Here is a 20,166-nt window from a genome sequence, read left to right as displayed (position 1 = left end):
GGTTGCAGTGAGCCAAGATCACACTGTTGCACCCCAGCTCAGGCGACAGTGTGAGACTCTGTCTCAAAAAACAAAAAACAAAAAAGAAAAAAAAAAAACAAGTGGGGCTGGGCTCACACCTGTAATTCCAGCACTTTGGGAGGCCAAGGTGGGTGGATCACCTGAGGTCAGGAGTTTGAGACCAGCCTTGCCAACATGGTGAAACCCCATATCTACTAAAAATACAAAAATTAGCCAGGCGTGGTGGTGAGCACTTATAGTCCCAGCTACTCTCGGGAGGCTGAGGCACGAGAATTGCTTAAATCCAGGAGGCGGAGGGTGCGGTGCAGTGAGCCGAGATCACGCCACTGCACTCCAGCCTGGCAGCGGTGGAGTGAGACTCCATCTCAAAAAAAAAAAAGAAAAAGTAAGTGTGCAAGAGATGTAAACACTTACCAAAGAAGATACACAAATGGCAAATAAACACATGAAAAGTCTCTCATCCTTAGTTATTAGAGAAACACAAACCAAAATGATATAGCACTGCATATTCACTAGAATAGCTAAAATAAAAAGAAATGACAATACCAAATGCTGACAAGGATATAAAGAAAGTGGAACTCTAGGCCGGGCACGGTGGCTCACGCCTGTAATCCCAGCACTTTGGGAGGCCGAGGTGGGCGGATCACGAGGTCAGGAGATCGAGACCATCCTGGCTAACATGGTGAAACCCCGTCTCTACTAAAAACACAAAAAATTAGCCGGGCGAGGTGGCGGGCGCCTGTAGTCCCAGCTACGCGGGAGGCTGAGGCAGGAGAATGGCGTGAACCCCGGGGGCGAGCTTGCAGTGAGCCAAGATCGCGCCACTGCATTCCAGCCTGGGCGATAGCCAGACTCCGTCTCAAAAAAAAAAAAAAAAAAAAAAAAAAAAAGTGGAACTCTCACTGCTGGAGGGAATATAAAATGGTCCAACCACCACAGAAAACAGTTTAGCAGTTTCCTACAGAGTTAAAGATACACATGCCATATGATCCGGCAAATCCATTCCTAGGTACTTACATAAGAGAAATGAAAACATGTCCACAAAATACTTGCATATAAATGTTCATGGTAGCTTTATTCATAATAGCGAAAAACTAGAAACAACCCAAATGTTTATCAACAGGTAACTGGATAAACAAAACTACAGAATATCCAGACTCCTCAGTAATGCAAGGGAATGAAATACTGATACATGTAATAACATGAATAAATCTAAAAATTATTATGCTGAGCTAAAGAAGTCAGACATTAGTCAGACACAAAGAGTACACACTCTTAGGATTCCATTTACATGAAACTCTAGAAAAGACAAATCTAACATACAGTGACAGAAAGCAGATAAGCAGTCGCCTAGAGCAAAGGGTGGGATGGAGATCAACTGGGATGGGCACAAAGAGAACTTCTGGGGATGATGGAAATGTTCTCTATCTTGATTGTGATGATTAGTTACTTGGGCATGTAAATTTGTCAAACTGACTGAAGTGCATGCTTAAAATGGGTGTGTTTTATTGTATGTAAACTTTACTTCAATAAAATTCATTTTAAAATATAGGATGATGTATATAACTCCCAAGGTACCAATAACTGCAGTAACCATCAACAGACTCAATGATTGTAATAGTCCCAAAGAGAAAACAACTGAAATGCCCATCAACAGAAGAATGGATAAACTAATGTGACTAAAATGTAAGATTACCGCAATGAAAATGAATCAACTACAGCTACACATATGAACATGGACAGAACTCACAAACATATGGAACAAAATAAGCCAGGGAGAAAAGAATATAAATAGTATGATTAGCACGAGTCCATCTATATGCAAGCAAAGCAAAATTACGTGTTTTGTTTTATTTTGACTTTTTTGAGACAAAGTCTAGCTCTGTCACCCAGGCTGGAGTGCACTGGCGTGATCTTGGCTCACTATAACCTCCACCTCCTGGGTTCAAACAATTCTTGTGCCTCAACCTCTTGAGTAGCTAGGATTACAGGCATGTGCCACCGTGCCCAGCTAACTTTTTGTTTGTGGAGACGGAGTCTCACTCTGTTGCCCAGGCTAGAGTGCAGTGGCACAATCTCGGCTCACTGCAACCTCCGCCCCCCAGGTTAAAGCAATTCTCCTGCCTCAGCCTCCTCAGTAGCTGGGATTACAGGAGCCTGACACCGTGAAGGGCTAATTTTCGTATTTTTAGTAGAGATGGGGCTTCACCATCTTCGCCAGGCTGGTCTAGAACTCCTGACCTCATGATCCACCCGCCTCGGCCTCTCAAAGTGCTGGGATTACAGGCATAAGCCATCGCGCCTGGCCTAATTTTTGCATTTTTAATGGAGACAAGGTTTCCCCACGTTGACCAGGCTGGTCTTGAACTCCCGGCCTCAAGTGATCTGCCCGCCTCGGCCTCCCAAAGTGCTGGGATTACAGGCGCAAGCCACTGTGCCTGGCCCCAAATTATATTTTATATATATATATACATACACACACACACATATACATACTAGGTGATAGCACTACAAAGAAAAGTAAGGAAATGAATTCGCAGGTCAGGATGATAGTTACCTGTTGGGGAGGTAACTACAGCTATACAGAGATGAAGTACATAGGAACATCTGAGGGACTGACAATATTCTATTTCTTAACCTGGGTGGTAGTTACATGTGCGTTTATCCTTCTTTCAGATGTTTTATACTCTCACACTCTTTTCTGTATCAATGACATATCTACCTCCCCCCCAGGGCACAAAAAGAAGCACAGTCTCTCCTAAGAATAGCATGTGAAAGGCCTCTTTTCTAAAAGAAGAGGGATACTAGACATGATGGTGAAAATATGAAACAATGTTAATTAAAAAAAAAATCCGCCCACCCCTTTTTAAGAGACACTATGTATCCTAAACCAAGAGAAAAGAGTAAACACTTCTACCAACTAGTCATGGACTGCGCTTTCCATGTGAGAGGGAGGTTTCCTCTACCCATGACAGTAATGAACATGGACTCCAGACAGCCCTGAGTTGCCCAAACAACAACCTTCTGCTGGCTTATTTGTTGTAGCCCCACCTGAGTCTCACGCCACTCGGAGAATTCTGACTTACCCCAACTCTCTTACCTTTACTCCTGTTCCTCTTCCTGTCTCAGATCAGATTCACAGGTCAGTTTCTTCATCAGAGAACAAAAGACTGCTCAGATTGGGGGGGGGACATTCCTTGCACTGTCTAGTTGCCCAGAGAAGCTTTTTCTTTTTTCTGATATCAAAGGATGGACACTTGACACCTGTGTATAATTTACTAGCTGTGCAGCCCTGTCTTAACCTTTCTGATATGTTTTTCCTCATCTATGAAATAGGACACAAAATATCTGTCCGGCCTGTCTCACAGGGCTGACAAGAGAATCAAAGGAAAACACATATGCAGTAACTATAAAGTGTCATCATGTATTAGCATGGAGTCATTGCTGTGGTTGTCATTACTGGTCACGCCCTCTGAAAACTACAATTCTTCCTCAGATAGGCATTTACTTGGTTAAGGTCCAAAGTTCAACACTTTCCACCCCTCACCATCCCCCTAGAACATACCTACTTTCTCTGTTAATTCAGCATACAGTCTGAATCTGGCCTGAGCCCCACACCCACACCCAAGCTATACATTTAGAAAACACAGAGCTCTGAAAAGGTAGCTGAAAGTCCTGCTGCCAGGCCAAGCGCAGTGGCTCACGCCTGCAATCCCAGCACTTTGGGAGGCTGAGGCGGGCAGATCACTTGAGGTCAGGAGTTTGAGACCAGCCTGGCCAATGTGGTGAAACCCTGTCTCTACTAAAAATATAAAAATTAGCCGATTTGTGGTGGCCTGTGCCTGTAATCCCAGCTACTCGGGAGGCTGAGGCATGAGAATCGCTTGAACCCAGGAGGCAGAGGTTGCAGTGAGCTGAGATCATGTCACTGCACTCCAGCCTGGGCCACAAAGCAAGATTCCGTCTCAGAAAAAAAAAAAAAGAAAAGAAAAGTGTTCTGCTGCCAAAATTCCCCCAAATAATGTTTCTCCTTCAGAATAAGTCCATGTCGGGGCAAAAAAAAAAAAAAAAAAAAAAAACAAAGGAAAACCACAAACAATCAAATTGAGAAGCTATAAAATGGCAAAAGAAACGAAATCTGGGCAACATAGGATATTGCATCTCTCACTCCACACCAAAGCAGCCACGGACACCAAACCGCATGGCTATCCTGGGGCAAAACAAAGACCATTTCTTCAACTGATATGATAAAAGGCTTAATTTTATTGAGAAGACAATTTTCTCATTTCTTTGGCTTTTCCTATTTCTCCTTCCCCAGCCTAAATACATTCTGAAAACAAGGACCCTGGAACCCAGAGGTGGAAAGACAGGTGGGTCCCTTGACATACTCACTTCTCTTCAGGGAACTACAGGCAGATGCATAGGCAGAGAGTGCCGAGAGCAGTCTGCACTAAGCGGCCTGTCAAGAGTTCTATCTCCCCCACAGGGAAAGAGGGCAGAGCTGAAGCATGCATCCTTCTCTGGCCTGCCTTCCAAAGCCTAACGTATTCTGACCTTTGAATCTACTTCTCACAAAATTCCTTGCTCAGGCTGGCTCTGTTCATTTTCTCTAAACTGAGGCATCCTGAAAATGAAAGTCAGGTGGCAATGATTCCCTACAGAAATCTACCCACAAATCCTTGTCGAGAAAAAGCCCGAGGGTTTCTACCACCAGAGATATAGGAGGAGGAATGAGGGGGCCAGTTTACACAGCTAACTCAAGCCTAACCCCTTATGAAAGGTGGATTTCCTGTACAACTGTTCTGACAAGTGGAGGATTAGGCACTTCATACATTCTGCTTGGGTAAGAGACTCAAGACAGAAGTGAATCACCACAGAGGAGCATACTGCTTTTCTGAACGTCTCTAAGATTGTTGTATGCTGGAAGACAAGGACATTTCGGTTGTGAACCAAACTAGAGTCACCTCCCATCACAACAATGGCACGAAACATCCACACCTACAAGTTAAAGCTATCAGTCCTACACAGACAGCTGTAGCTAGCTAGCTTTCTGTCCCTCTGGAGACCCACATGTGACACTCCCTGTACCTCCTATAATTCAGGATTACTAACACCATTCAAAGCAAGCATAAGGCTGGGTGCGGTGGCTCATGTCTGTAATCCCAGTACTTTGGGAGGCCAAGGTGGACGGATCACGAAGTCAGGAGTTCGAGATCAGCCTGGCCAACATGGTGAAACCCTGTCTCTACTAAAGATACAAAACTTAGCCAGGCGTGGTGGTGGGCGCCTGTGACCCCAGCTACTCAGGAGGCTGGGGCAGGAGAATTGCTTGAACCCGGGAGGCAGAGGTTGCAGTGAGCCGAGATCGCACCACTGCACTCCAGCTTGGGCAACAGAGCAAGATTCTGTCCCTCCCTCCCCCCACCCAAAAAAAGCAGGCATAAATGATAACGAAAGGAATGCCAGGCAGGCTCTACCTCAATCCCAGCTCCCAAATCTTCCCTAAAAGCAGGCAATACCAATAGCACGTGCAAGAAGTGTCTCTTGGGTGCCCTCTTGCTGCCACCGGGGCTTCTCTGCAAAGCTGAAATGGATGTATGTGCTATGAAACTGGTAGAGGAAAACAGAGGGAGCCAGGGCACAGAAAAGGGAAGTTATTCCAGCGGTGGCCAATGAGTAACATCCAGTGATTTATAGGCGGTATAATCCAATAATACAGTAAAATAAAACAGTGTGTGCCTGAAATGGTTTTGATTCCAGGAATTATAAAACATTTTTTGAAAAAGAGAGAACAAGAGGGGGAGAGAAAATGAAGGAAGAAAAAAAAAAGGGCCAGATTGGAACAAATTGGGCACAGATGGGGGATGCAATGGGGTTTCAGTGCTCCCCTACCACAATGCTGCTTCAATTCTTCCCTTCAAGAAACTAGAGCTTTATTTCCTTAAATTACAAAATTTTTAAAAAATTAAAATTCTTGGAGTACTTGTGGTTTAGAGCAATAGGTCACCCTCCGGCATCATGTCAACCAATTAGATGACTACCGAAGTGTTAAATACTGAGGCACGTGGAGAAAGCCCTTCCTCCGTTCAGGCTCAGGAATGCCTTAGAGAGATCATCAGTTATGACATCACTCTGGGAACCACCTATCTCACCACCAGCTTTGGAGCTGGGCCAGGTAAGGAACACACTGCTCAGTGAGAGCTGGCTTTTCCAGAACTGTTGCCTTCTTCACCCATGCACTCAGCAAATGCTTACTGAATGCCTAATAAATACCAGGCCCTATGCCAAGGCCCTCAAACGTCCCTTGTCCCACCCCTCAAATTTATCTATCCCCAACTACCTGAGTGTGCAGTATGAGGATTCTAGAATTCCGTATCCACTGACATAGGACTCTGCATAGGGCCCATCCGAGAGGAGATCAAGGTCTCTCTACCAACACCCGTGAACCCATGAGTTTTAAGACCACTGCTGAAACTGGAAAGTTTAGTTGGCTAAATAACGTGGCATTATTCAACTTATTTCATCCTGTAGGAAGGGGGGCAAATCTGGTCTCACATCCTCTGCCCCCAAGAGCAGAGTGGGCTCCTGGGAAAACCATAACCTAGGGAAAGGCAAAGATGCCATTCTCTCACCACCATCTAAACTTTTCCTTTCATTTTGCCTTCTGCAGTGTCCAAAGCTTTTCTACACACTTGAAAAGTAATCACAGTAAAATGTTAGCAACCATATGATTTCCATCCTGGATTACTGATATTGCGAAAAGAAGACAGTTATACAAGGGTGGCGCTGAACACACAAAAAACAAATGATTCACGATAGCATTAGAGGCACCAGCAAAGGACACACTTTTAAAGAAAGGAATCTGCTCCCCTGTGGCTCTCCAAATCATACTCCTTAGGCACCACGTCTACATGGAAGACTCAGGTAGAGACTGCGAGGATCTCAACTGCCTGGTGGGCCACAAGATCACTTCTGCTTCAGGCTGGAATGCTCCTTCTCCACAGAGTCCAGAAACTGACATATGCAAAACACCCACCCAGAAGGACATGTCCAAGAAGGAATGGAAAGAAAAATGATGGCCCAGATGTTCTGTAGCTTGCAGTGACTGCCAATTCACCATAGACCCCAGCACCTGGGAGGGCAAGGCAGCATCAGGCTCCTGCTTCCTGGTTTCAGGCAGCCAGGGCCCTGAGGGTGGGTGGCAACTCTGACAGCATGCAGACCGGCCAGGGGAGAAACCTTTAGAAGGGCACTGGCTGACGGGACTTGGGGGTTGAACACACAGGGCTGATTTATCACTTCCTTACTCATAAAAATGTGATTCAAACTGCTGCTGATTAGTGAAGGATTTAAATCTTTACCCTCTCCCCAACCCCCCTCCTTCTCCACCCCCGGCACAGATGCTGCTACTCAGCCACAACACCCCCTTATTGCCACTGTCCAGGCAAGCACAGCACAGCACAGGGGACCAAAGATGATGACTCATGTGCTGGGAAATGGAAAAGTGCATCTTCCCACCAGCCAGCCCTGCTGAGCACTCTGCTCGCCCCGTCCCAATGGCAGCCCACACAGCAGGGTCTGGACTCTGCTTGCCCCTCTCCCAATGGCAGCCCACAGAGTGGGGTATGGATGGCCACCTCAGCTGCACACTGGGTACTTGGCAGCACGTCCACAGAGCTCTCTGTCCTCACCGAGTGTTACATCCTGTGGCCTGGGCCATTTTTCCTTGAAACACCCTTGGAGCCTCTGCCCACCTCAACTCATAGTCTTCTTGGCCCCAATTACCTCATCGAGGTGACAATGAGGTGAGAGTCAGGAGCAGACCAGTAATGAAAAGTAGGGTCTCAAGTATGGGCTTTATTTTTACATGTCTCTCCTGGCTAGAGGGTACTCATTATGACCCACCATTGAAGAGTCCTAGAAAAAGTACCTTGGCCTCAAATCAGGGAACAACCAACTTCTTTCTCTGTACTCACCATCTTACCTTCCTTTTACCCGTATTTTCTTTTTTATTTTTAATTCTTAATTATTATTATTATTTTTTTTTTGAGATGCAGTCTCACTCTGCTGCCCAGGCTGCAGTATAGTTTGCAATCTTGGCTTACTGCAACCTCCACCTCCCAGGTTCAAGTAATTCTCCTGCCTCAGCCTCCTAAGAAGCTGGGATTACAGGTACCCACCACCAAGCCCAGCTAATTTTTGGTATTTTTAGTATAGACAGGGTTTCGCCATGTTGGCCAGGCTGGTCTCAAACTCCTGACCTCAGGTGATCTGCCCGCCTTGGCCTCCCAAAGTGCTGGGATTACAGGCGTGAGCCACCGCACCCGGCCAACCATTATTTTCTTAACCTTTACTTAACAACAGCTACAAGAAAAAGATTCACTGGTGGCCTATTAAAAGGCCAAGGTATTCCTTTCCATGGAATAGAAGCTGCTGAAAACAGATGCTTCATGGGCAAGGGCTGCAGGTCCTTTACATTCACACCTAAAGAAGCCACAGGTCATTTGGTGCTGGAACAACGTCTTGGCTGAGGCTGCAGCTCTGTGACAGGCAGCTCACTGACCTCTGTGGGTTGTTTTTAGTGGGAGATGGGAAAATGAACAGGAGAGGGCACCTCAGGAGGGCCCATTTCCAGAGTCAAGTGGGCTTCCTACTTGGTAGCAGACTGTTCCTCCCCTTTGGGCCTCACCAGCACAGCACTTTACAAACTTTGTTCTCTTCTCCCTGGAAACCAGTGCTGCCACTTAAGACTCGATGCTTCCTCAGGGCCATTTACCCAAATAGCTATCACAGGAAAAATTAGCCAAGTTCAAAAAAGGCATCTAAGCCCCTGGATCTCACTTTCTGCTGGGAATTCTAAGCGCTGTAGCAGGCAGCATGAGAGGAGGAAATCCTCTAGATTCAGAAGTAGCTGAGAACCCAGACACACTCTGAGAGGACCTTGCCGAGTCCTAGAAAGACCCACATTTCCATTTCAAGGCAAAGTGTGGCAGACTCACGCCCCCACCACAAGCAAGCGAAGCATAACCCTTAAGTACAAGTGGGGAGATAAATAAATCAACCTCACGGTGAGAGAAAGTGCTATGAAAAGGGGCAACAAGAGACCCAGCAGCACTCTGTCAAGAAACACCAGATCTGTTTTACAGCAGGGCCTCTATGGGCCAATTCCCACTTCCTGGCATTTCTTGCCCTGAGACCAAACACTCTCTGTCAGTGTTCTGAAATGATTCCTAGGCAGCATGGACCAAATCACCCTTGCAAACAAACACAGAAAATAATGTTATCCCTGTGCTACATAATTCCATCAAGTCATACCATATCATCCTTACCTAAGTGAAATGAAGGGAACGGAAGGGAAGGGAAGGAATCCTGGTAACATCCTTTGACCCTGACCTGGTCATCAGAGCATTTAAAACCCTGCCAATCTGCCCTTCTCCCCTCTACTTCCACACCCACCCGACCCCATATGAAAAACCCCAAAATGTTCAGAAAAACATTTCAGAATGCACACTGGTATAATAGCCAAATTCTGGGACTGGTGGTTTTTGCGCTTCCAGATTTGAGTCACCAAAGCTCATCAATTCTCGGTTCTTACTCCCTGGCAGGCTCCCACTAGGGATATCCCATAGGGAACTAGACTTTTCCATATTGAACAAACAGGGTACATGAGTCCAGAAACAGCTATTCCCAATCCCTGCCAAGCGTATGGTCTCTGCGATGAAACATCTCAGCAATGCCTCTCCCTTGGGAGAGGCTCCGGGTCTGCAGCCTTCAAGAGGCCTTGCTGCTGCCTTTCGTGTGGCCAGATGTGCAACAGCATCTCTGCATTTGCAAATTATGCTCTATACCCATGATTCCCTCCTTCCATCCCACCCAAGCACTAGAGAGTCATACAGATTTCAAAGTAAACTAAATATCTGAGGCAATGGTAGGAAGGGTAGGGTGTGTGTGTTCGGGGGTGGGGTGGGGGGAGGTAGGTATGGTAGGTATGGTAACACAAGAAAGAAGCTACATTAATCTCTATCTGTCTATATTCTAGATGAAGAAACTAAACATGCCTTACCTTTCAGCTGGGAGTTGTGTACCGCAAACATATTGATGGTCATAAGCTGCAGCATGCGGGTACTTCCAATGGGAGAGGGGCTGTGCTGCAGTAACACCTGGAACTCCTTGAGGACCTTCTCAGCCACTGCAGGGAAAGTCTCCATCCTGTAGATACAGAAAACCCATCAGTGAGGCACCTCTCTCTTTCAGTCTCTCTCTCTCTGTCTCTCACACACACACACACACACACACACACACACACACACAACCAGACAACTACTGCCTAGGACATTTCTTTGCTACTTTCACAAATCTTCCTGGTATCCTGCAATTTTGAACAAATTCAAGATAAAGGAGTTTTCAGGGTCCAGAGATGGAAACAACTCAAGTTTTGGATAAATCACTATGAGTTATTATGCTTTGGTATGCTATTTCCTCACCCCTGGCAATAACTGCGTTCAAGCTGATATCAAAGTTTCTCTCTGAAACCATCAGCTTTTTGAAATACTCAACAAATTTCCTAAAACCTTCACAGTCCCTAAATGCTCTGGTATGAAACTTAATTCAATTAAAAAAGTAACATGAATCTAAAAAAAAAAAAAAAAATTTTTTTTTTTTTTTTTTTTTTTTTAAGACAAAGTTTCACTCTTTTCGCCCAATCTCGGCTCACTGCAACCTCTGCCTCCCAGGTTCAAGCAATTCTCCTGCCTCAGCCTCCTGAGTAGCTGGGACTACAGGCATGTGCCACCATGCCCATATGTTTGTATTTTTAGTAGAGACGGGATTTCACCATGTTGGCCAGGCTGGTGTCAAACTCCTGACCTCAAGTGATCCACCTGCCTTGGCCTCCCAAAGTGCTGGGATTACAGGCGTGAGCCACTGCACCCAGCCTAAAGATTTTTTACTCAAGCGCTTACTTTAGGTAACCAGACATAGTTCTGCTGTTGTCTTCTGAGGTACTATCACACTGACTGTTCCACCCAAGGATCCCAAATTTCCCCTTGAAGAATGCCTAGACCTAGAAGCCCCCAGTAATCTGTCTCAGTTCTTCCTGTGTTGCCGTCCTCCTCCCTCTCGCAAGCCTCTGCTCATCGGGGTCTGTATGTTTTCAGGCCAGTGGGAATATAATGCCCTGGCCAAGTGCCACTCCCAATACAGGAAGAGGTTGTAACGCAGGGAGGCAGAAATCTAGCCAGTGACCTAGGGCTCCTAAGGAGAGGTCATTCAAATCACTCCTTGCCAAATGTGGCCACTGGATCCCAAACAGTGGTGCATGCCTGGAGCTTCTCTGGCAACAGAAACAAACCACAGCTGAAGTCTTCAGAAATAAAAGGCAAGTTCAAGCTTGGTGCTAGAGAGAGTAGCCAGGCACACAGGCCTTAGGGCTATGCCGAACAATTCGTGGTCACCAAAGTATTTTTTACCATGTCCCCCAGCCTCCAAATAAACAAACTGCTTGTGACATACTTGTGGGGTTGGGGAAACAGCTCCAGGTTGGATTAATAGCTTCTGAAAAGCCACAAGGAAGGTAATCCTTCTCAAAAGGTAGAAACCAGTTTCAAGTTCTAGAGAAGGTGCTTATAGCTTCACCCATCCCAGCCCTTCCCAATTGAGTAGTACCCTCCCCAGATTAGAAAACTCCAGGTTTTCTGGAATCTTGGCAACCTTCACTCCTTGCTCTTGGATGGCAACTCCTATTACTGACCCCCTGGTGCCCAGAAGTCGTGCCACAGTTATGGGTCAATTACAGTTTACATTCCAGTTCCCTTCTCTGCTGAGCTGTCCTCATTTTCATTGGCACAAAAGATGCCATGCATTTGCTTTTTTTCTCCACATGCCATTTCAAGTACCCACCCCTCCAAAACAAAACAAAACTCTTTTTTTTTTCTGTAAAAAATTTCAGAGCCGTTAAAACTCTTGGAAGATGTGGAATGGCCGAGAGTGATATGTTTGGGGCTGGACTAGATCCATTTTTCCCCATGGGCTATAACAAAGGTTTCATTTTAAATCTTGACACTGTGCAGTACTCTTTCTGGTCAGAGGTGGGGAGGGGGACTAGCACTTCTCGTTAGGAGAATAGCAGCGTTCACTCTGCTTGAAAAGCAGCCACGCTGGGCAAGTTTCAGAGCCATGTGTCTCCGTGTTGAAAGGCAGTAGAGAGCCAGCACAGAACGACAGGACAGAAGTGTCACGTGGGACAGTTTTGCTTCGAAGCTGTGTCTGAGGAAGCCTCTTCCCTGGGGTAGGAATTGAAACAGATCCATTAACACTCTCTGGGTCAGACTGAAGTCTTGAACGAGCACTAGGTCAAATTTCCACATTTCCTTTTTATAAGAAGTTTTTTAAAAAAATTCTCCCTTTGCCTTTCAACTAATTCAACATGATTAAAACAAAAGAAAAAACTGAATGCAGAGGATATAAGTCAGAGCCACTTCAAATGTGAGATGCGAGAGAAGGTGGACCTAGTCATGGAAAACCAGCCTTGTTCAGCAGTAACCACGGGAGGCGCAGATAAAGAGAGGAACCCTCCTCAGGGCTCAGTAGGTGGTTTCTGGTTTCCAGTTTTGTAACCAAAATGCTATCTAATTCTGGCCTCAAACTACCTGTAAGTAGTTTTATGTCTTTCTCTCTGAGAAATAATCTTTGCTCCACCCCGCGTTACTGATGGACACATATGTAAGTATGTAGGTAGATGACTGAGAGGTCTGGAAGAATACACGCCCTGATGTCTACTACTATCTTTTTGGAGGGCACAGAGTTAAAAGAAATTTTAGTCTTAGTTTTAATGTTATACTTTTATAAGGATTTCTGGATAATACTTATGTAATAATTATAAAATTATAGCCAAGAAGAAACAGCAGTCGCAGCAAAGTAGGAAGAGAAGAAACAGAGAAAACTTATAAAAAGTGGTCATTTATAATGGCCAAAAATCGGAAGCAATCTAAAGTGGCCAACAACAGATGATTAAGAGGAGCATGCACACAATTGAATACTAGTTTTTTAAGTTGTATTACATTTTTTAATCATGTGAGAGAAACTTCCAAATATATTAAATGAAAATAGTTGTAAAGCAATTGAAAAAAGGTGTGTATGTGATATGTAGAAAAAAACTGAAAAAATTTTACCAAATTTTAACGGTGGAGTTATCTCTAGGTGGTAGGAATGTGGGTAATTTTTTATTTGTTCTTCTTTGCTGAGTTTTCTAAATACTTTACAAAGAGCACTGTAAAGTAAGATTTCTCCCATAATGAATACATCTTACTTTTGTATTTAAGAACATTTGTTAATTTAAAAAATGAATCAGACACAAACATTATATTTTTAAAAATTAAAAGTACAAAATAAATTTATCAGTCTTTGAATTCCAGGAGACTTTAAAGCTATGCAAATAGCATGACTAGGCAAGCAAGTAAAACTAAAGTGGTAACTGTGATCAAGGCAGTAAGAGGAAGCAAAAGTATACTATCTGTCACAAATTCAGAACCTACAGGCTGCCAGCTACCTAACCTCTCTCAGTGGAGTCCGAGTGCAGGTGTGATCTGCCTCTCACCAGGAAAGGGTCTGTCAGGAGCCATATGGCACCTCGACTGAGTCCTTCTCCCGAATCCGAGGTGACTCCATCCCTATCCTTTAAAACCTCAGAAGATACCATCGTTTTCGGGCTGTGTGTTTCACTGACTAAAGTGGCTGCCTTGTGAAGTGATCTCTAGAGACACCTTGTTTCATTTGAATGGCAGTTTCAAGAAACCAATCTTTCAGACAACACCGGGACCTAGGCCCGGGACTGACTCAGACAGTGACTAACCGAGCAGGACTCAGCCCTCAGATGCTGAGGAACACAGCTGGGGTAGACAACATTCTCTGCAGAAAACAATCCAGGTTAGTTTTTCTCAACCTCTTAATTTTTAAAAACCGAGCAAGATAGGAACAACCCAGGAGCAAAAGACCAAAACCAAAAAACTAAGCCATGTTGACAGGGTGGAAATGAGAAAAAAAAAAAAACAAATCACAGTGCTACAGAAAGTAAGGACTGGAATGGACCTCAGAGACCATCTCTTTAAACCACTGACCAGGTTAGTTGAAGCCCACAGCAGCTCCGACTTGTTTACTCTCAAGATCTTGTAACTAGTAAGCGGTGAAAAACAAACTCTTTTTGGCACTGAATATTTCCTCTAAAGCTCTGAACCTCTCGTCAGCTAGTGCTGGGAGTTAAGAGACTTATCTTGCACATAGTAGGCATTCGAGTCTCTGCTGACGCAGTGTGGAGCACCAGGCAAAGAGCAGACCACGCCTGGAAGCGCAGCATCGGGGCTTTTCTGAAAGGGCAGGCGGGAGAGTGATGTGCCTTCAGCTGCTCCCCATTACAATCTCCTCACTCTTTATTCGTTCTCAACGCCGCCCACATTTCACATCTTCTTGGTAATTAGGCAACAGTCCACGATGTTGGGTGTGGCTTGAGCTCATTGCTTCCCTAGTCTTAACAGACTTCTATACCTTTCTCCCTGCGATAGAAACGTTATTTCTGTTTCTGCCTTCCAGAATAAATATGGGGCTCGATTTTATTTTACCTCCAGGACAGAATAAGAGGATACCCATAGAGAGAGTGTAGTGCCTAGAATCGACATACATTTTCCTCAGTGAAAACTACCATAAGTCATTTCTTACCAAGGTGAAATTGGGCTGGCTTTACCTTTTTGACAACAGAATGTTACATGCAGGAATAAAAGAGATCCTGAAAAATAACCTGGAACACAGTAAACCACCTCAGACAAATGAGGTATCTATTCATTTTTAAAGGCCTCCAGAAAAGAAAATTCTCAAACATCTTCCCTTCTGTGAAATTTTCTTACACCTAACCCAAATCTCTCCAGCTACAACAGAAGCCAATTTCTCTTACTGTCATCCCATAAAAATCAAGACTATCCTCTTGACCCTTTTATATTTAAACATGTTAGGCACCCTACAGCTGTCTCTAAATAAATATTTTTTACTTAATGTTTTTTAAAATTAATTTTTCCTTTCAGATCTCACTTTCTGGCTTTTAAAAAAATTCTCTATTATATTCATTAAAAAGAGAGATGGGGTCTTCTCCCTATGTTGCCCAGGCTGGTCTTGAACTCCTGGGCTCAGGCGATTCTCCCACCTTGGCCTCTCAAAATGCTAGGATTATAGGCGTGAGCCACCGCGCTCCGTCATTATCTCGCTCTTTAATCATTACTGTGGTCCTTTCCCAAACTTTTTCCAAAATATGTGTCAAAATATAAGAATTTTAGAAGTGGAGGGGAAATCAGGGTATAACTACTGCATAACCTGATAAAAATATATCCTAAATGTTCCTACATTCTGCACCAAGATTTATAACTTTTTTAGTCCCAAAAGTCTCTAACAGGGCAAGAAATATCTAGAGTAGTGGTTTTCAATGAGGGGCAACTTTGTCTCCCAGGGAACACATGGCAGTGTCTGGAGACATTTTGAATCATCACATTTGGTGGGGGAAGTGTGCTACTGGTACGTAGTGGAAAGAAGCCAGGGATGCTGCTAAGTATCCTACAATGCACAGGACAGCCCCTCACAACAGAGTCATCTGGCTCAAAATGTCAACAGTACCAAGGGTTGAGAAATCCTGACTTAGGGAAACATGGTACAGGAAAATTTAAAGAACAAACGCAGGCAAAGGAAAAAAGGAGAGAAAACACTGAGTGAAAAGTAGTAAAGGAGAGAAAGATGAAAAAACCAGAACAATAAAAGATAAATAGGCTGGGCGTGGTGGCTCACACCTGTAATCCCAGCACTTTGGGAGGCCGAGGCGGGTGGATCACGAGGTCAGGAGATCGAGACCATCCTGGCCAACACGGTGAAACCCCATCCCTGCTGAAGATACAAAAAAAAAAAAATTAGCCAGGCATGGTGGCAGGCGCCTGTAGTCCCAGCTACTCGGGAGGCTGAGGCAGAAGAATGGCGTGAACTCAGGAGGCGGAGCTTGCAGTGAGCTGAGATCCCGCCACTGCACTCCAGCCTGGGTGACAGAGCGAGACTCCGTCTCAAAAAAAAAAAGATAAATAAGCCAGCTGTGGTGGTGTGAGCATGCAGTCCCAGTGACACGGGAGGCTGAGCCAGGAGTTCAAGGTTATAGTGCGGTATAATCACATCTGTGAATAGCCACTGCACTTCAGCCTGGGTAACACAGACAGGCTCTATCTCTTTAAAAAAAAAAAAAAAAAAGAATAAGTAAGAAGCAGAAGTACCATCAACTGTCACTTTAAGTGTAGCACAATGGTATTTCCTACTCTGATGCGTTATTTTTAAGATGATACTGATATCATCTTATCCACCTTCAACCTTGTCACTACAGCCTTACCTTACTCACTAGTGATTGTCTTGGGTCTACAGTAACCTACTAGAATACTACATATTTCTCTGCAGTGCTTAGCAATCCATCCGTTTTTTTATAATTCATTCATTTATACAACAAATACTACATGCCAGGCTCTAGGAACACAACAGTGAGGCAAAAACTGCCAGAGTGGAACTTAAACTGGTGGCAGTGGCAGGACGGGGGAGGTGGGAGGCAGGAGATGGGACCAGTGATGCATCTAGTTTACTTTGCCTAAGTGAACGTCTCCACCCGTTATGTCTACAGATAGAGATTCATCTACTGGTACCTTTTCCAATTTTCCCAAGTCATTTTGAAATCCAAACTGTGCTTGCAATGACCATCACTATCATTCTTACCCAGGTTGATACCAAATGAATACGTAATAAGCACACTTTCTAGTCCACCGCCCGTGAAGCAGAGTTTCTTCCAGTGGAACCAAGCCTTTCCACTTCTCAAAAAAGTTAACTACAACAGTATGTGGAAACTGACATAGCCCCTACCTCCACTAAGAGAGCCTTCTAGGCTGGGCATGGTGGCTCACGCCTGTAATCCCAGCACTTTGGGAGGGCGAGGCAGGTGGATCACCTGAGGTCAGGAGTTCAAGACCAGCCTGGACAATACGGTGAAACCCCATCTCTACTAAAAATGCAAAAATTAGCCAGGCGCAGTGGCACGTGCCTGTAATCCCAGCTACTCAGGGGGCTGAGGCAGGAGAATCACTTGAACCCAGAGGGCAGAGGTTGCAGAGAGTCGAGATCATGCCAATGCACTCCAGCCTAGGCAACAGAGCAAGGCTCTGTCTCAAAAAAATATAAAAGAAAGCCTTCTAGAGAATTACAGATAAACTTACGAAGTTATGACGAGAAGTGAAAGGGAAACACTGACAATAACTGAGGTGTTTATAATTCAAAACAAATCACCCCAAAGGGTAGCTCACAATACAACTTCCAACTCAGAAAATCTTAGAATTCAGTGGAAGACTGGTCTAGTGGAAGACTGGTCTGGGGGCACTGCCACCTACTCCTTTCTTCACTCTCCTATACTCAGGGAGATCCTACACTAAAGAGGCACCAGGCATCCATCTGCTCTGGCGTGTAGGCATTACGTTGGGCTTAGGATCACTAGTTTTATGCAGTGAGGAAGAACTCGGATCCACCCGAGGAATAAAGGAATACTCAAAACTCGATCTGTTTCCAGGAATTTAAGCAGTCAAGTGTTAGTTTTGCACACACTACCTTCCCTAAGATGTCTATGGAAATCCATGGTGGATGATGAAACCGTAAGAGGCTTGGTATTTAATGAGATCAGCAATATGGCACAGGAAACTGAGCACAGGAGGAAAGGATATGGGTCAAAAGGATATAGAAAGAAAATGTTACTCTTATTTTTGATGGAAAATTAGTGGACAGTATTCTTCCCAAGGAGGACCCCCTGACAGCCGCACCCAGGGATTTAGCACAACTGCCTTGAGGCACTCACTAGGGACTGAGCCGGAAGGCAGGGGAAAGAGAAACCCAGAGGGACCGGGGTGGGGGCTGGGACAAGATTGTATTTAAAGGTGGGTTTTAGTAAAGGTAGAGAAAGAAGAAACAAGAGAGATAGAGAGTAATATTTCCCAAATTTCATGAGCACAGTAGGACAGAAGATGAAGGGAAGGGAAGAGAAGAGAAGGTGGAGGCCTCTAAGAATTCACACCCTGTGCCCTCAGTTACAAACACAGTCCAGTTGCTAACAATATTAAATTCCAAAATGACTTGTAATGTAGGAAAATAAAATAAACATCCTGCACACTTACCCAATCCGGGTAAACAGCTTCCCATGGGCATGGAGAAAACTGAGGATGAACCTTTTGTTCAGCTGCATGGGAAAAAGGGAGAGGAGAAAACAATTAAACTTTCCCCAGTTTCCTGTCACTGAACAGAGTCCCCAGTGACACAATAACCTGGCCAGGGTCTAAGGGGTGGGCACTAGGGATGGGAACCAAATGGACATGCCCAAACTCTTACAGACCCAGGGCACATGCCCAACAGCTGCTGCTCAGCTGAGCCAAGATGACAACAGGCTCAGTGAGCAGACAGCACCCTCTGCCGGCAGTGGCACCTGTGTGCAGGGGATGAGGTGGTGAATCCTAATAAGCAGGATGTAAAGAAAGATGCCCACAGCTCTCTGAGGATCTAGGAGCCACTCTGGCTCCATAATCATGGAAATGAAACTCTTACAGGAGCAAGGATAATAGTGAAGTCCCTGGTTGTATTTGGGTTATTTTTCTACCTACCTAGCAAGGAAAGCAGGATTCTTCTTTGACAACCAAGAGCAAGGTAACCCACTAGTAACTAGCTCATCAAATTGTACTTCACCAGCTTTAAAAACTAGAGTTCATGTTCTAGGTCTGGAGTTGAAAATTCAAGAGTCTAAAGAGCTAGGCATGAAGTATGCTGATGGAGACAGTAGCAACCTATGACTATTTCACTCCAGTTTTAGCCAAATCCTCTATGTGGGCCCAAGCTGGAAACTGCAATCTGGGTTTTTTTGTTTTTGTTTTTTTGAGACAGAATCTTGCTCTGTCGCCCAGGCTGGAGTGCAGTGGTATGATTTCTCACTGCAACCTCCACCTCCCAGTTCAAGCGATTCTCATGCCTCAGCCACTCAAGTAGCTGGGATTACAGGCATGCACCCCCACAACCGGCTAATTTTTGTATTTTTAGAAGAGATGGGGTTTTGCCATGTCGGCCAGGCTGGTCTCCAACTCCTGGCCTCAAGTGATCCACCTGCTGTGGCCTCCCAAAGTGCTGAGATTACAGGCATGAGCCACTGCACCCAGCTTGTTTTGTTGTTTTGAAACAGGGTCTCACTCTGTCGCCCAGGCTGGAGTGCAGTGGTGTGATCACAGCTCACTGCAACCTCGACCTCCTGGGCTCAAGTGATCCTCCTGCCTCAGCCTCCTGAGTAGCTAGGACTACAGGTATGTGTCACCAAACCTGGCTAGTTTTTAATTTTTGGTAGAGAGGAGTTTTCAATATGTTGCCCAGACTGGTCTCAAAATCCTGGGCTCAAGCAATCCTCCTGCCTCAGCCTCCCAAAGTGCTGGGATCATAGAGGTGTGAGTCACTGCACCTGGCTGAATCTGGATTTTTATGTGAAATCCTCTGGCTTTTACATGTTGGCTACTAATGAAAATAATTTAAGCATTAAAGAAGCCAAAAAAAACACATTTGCCAGCTACATCTGGCCCATGAGCCATCAATTTACAATCGTGGCTCAAGGTTCTAGGAAATCTACTTCCATCAAAACCAAAAGATTTCTCAGCAAAACAAGGAAGGGAAAAAAATTTCAATTCAAATCCAAAGAAAGCAGAAACAATCTAAAAACTAAACCTCCTTTTCATCTTCCCTGGTCTCCTAGAAGCAATATATTCAGGGCTCTGCAGCCAGCCAGGAAGAGAAGTGAAGAATCTTGACCCCAGGATCCCAGTGGTCAGGGCAAGGAGTCCTGTATCCCTGGGCAGTCTGCCCCACAAGGAAAAAGTCCCTGTTTAATCCCCTTGCAAAACAGAACACCAATCAAGCTATGGCAGTTCCATCTATTTCATATGGAAGCCAAGTGTGGGAAAAGAGGTACATTCTCACTTTACCAATGATCAACATCAAACTCTGCATAGAATGTTCACTCTATTTTTGCTTTAAATGAGTTACACTCATTTAATTTACAGATGAGTTACACTCATT

General features: G+C 44.8%; 1 protein-coding gene across 4 annotated transcripts in view; it reads right to left on the bottom strand.

Annotated features, from left to right (window-relative positions):
- Positions 1–20,166, bottom strand: part of SMG6 (SMG6 nonsense mediated mRNA decay factor) — a 243,351-nt gene that overhangs the window by 167,096 nt on the left and 56,089 nt on the right. For 3 of the 4 annotated variants that reach the window (XM_058430964.1, XM_032138116.2, XM_032138117.2), the window contains 2 exons: positions 18,237–18,298; positions 10,085–10,230 (listed from right to left, as the gene is read on the bottom strand). In XM_058430964.1, the coding sequence (XP_058286947.1) occupies positions 10,085–10,230; positions 18,237–18,298 (208 nt within the window). The remainder of the gene's footprint in view (positions 1–10,084; positions 10,231–18,236; positions 18,299–20,166) is intronic. The other variant, XM_058430965.1, reaches the window with a different exon arrangement.

This window comes from Hylobates moloch, unplaced genomic scaffold (genome assembly GCF_009828535.3).
Source record: "Hylobates moloch isolate HMO894 unplaced genomic scaffold, HMol_V3 SCAFFOLD_19, whole genome shotgun sequence".
Classification (NCBI taxonomy): domain Eukaryota; kingdom Metazoa; phylum Chordata; class Mammalia; order Primates; family Hylobatidae; genus Hylobates; species Hylobates moloch.
The sequence above is the reverse complement of the archived record's forward strand: the minus strand, read 5'-3'. Positions and strand labels throughout refer to the sequence as shown.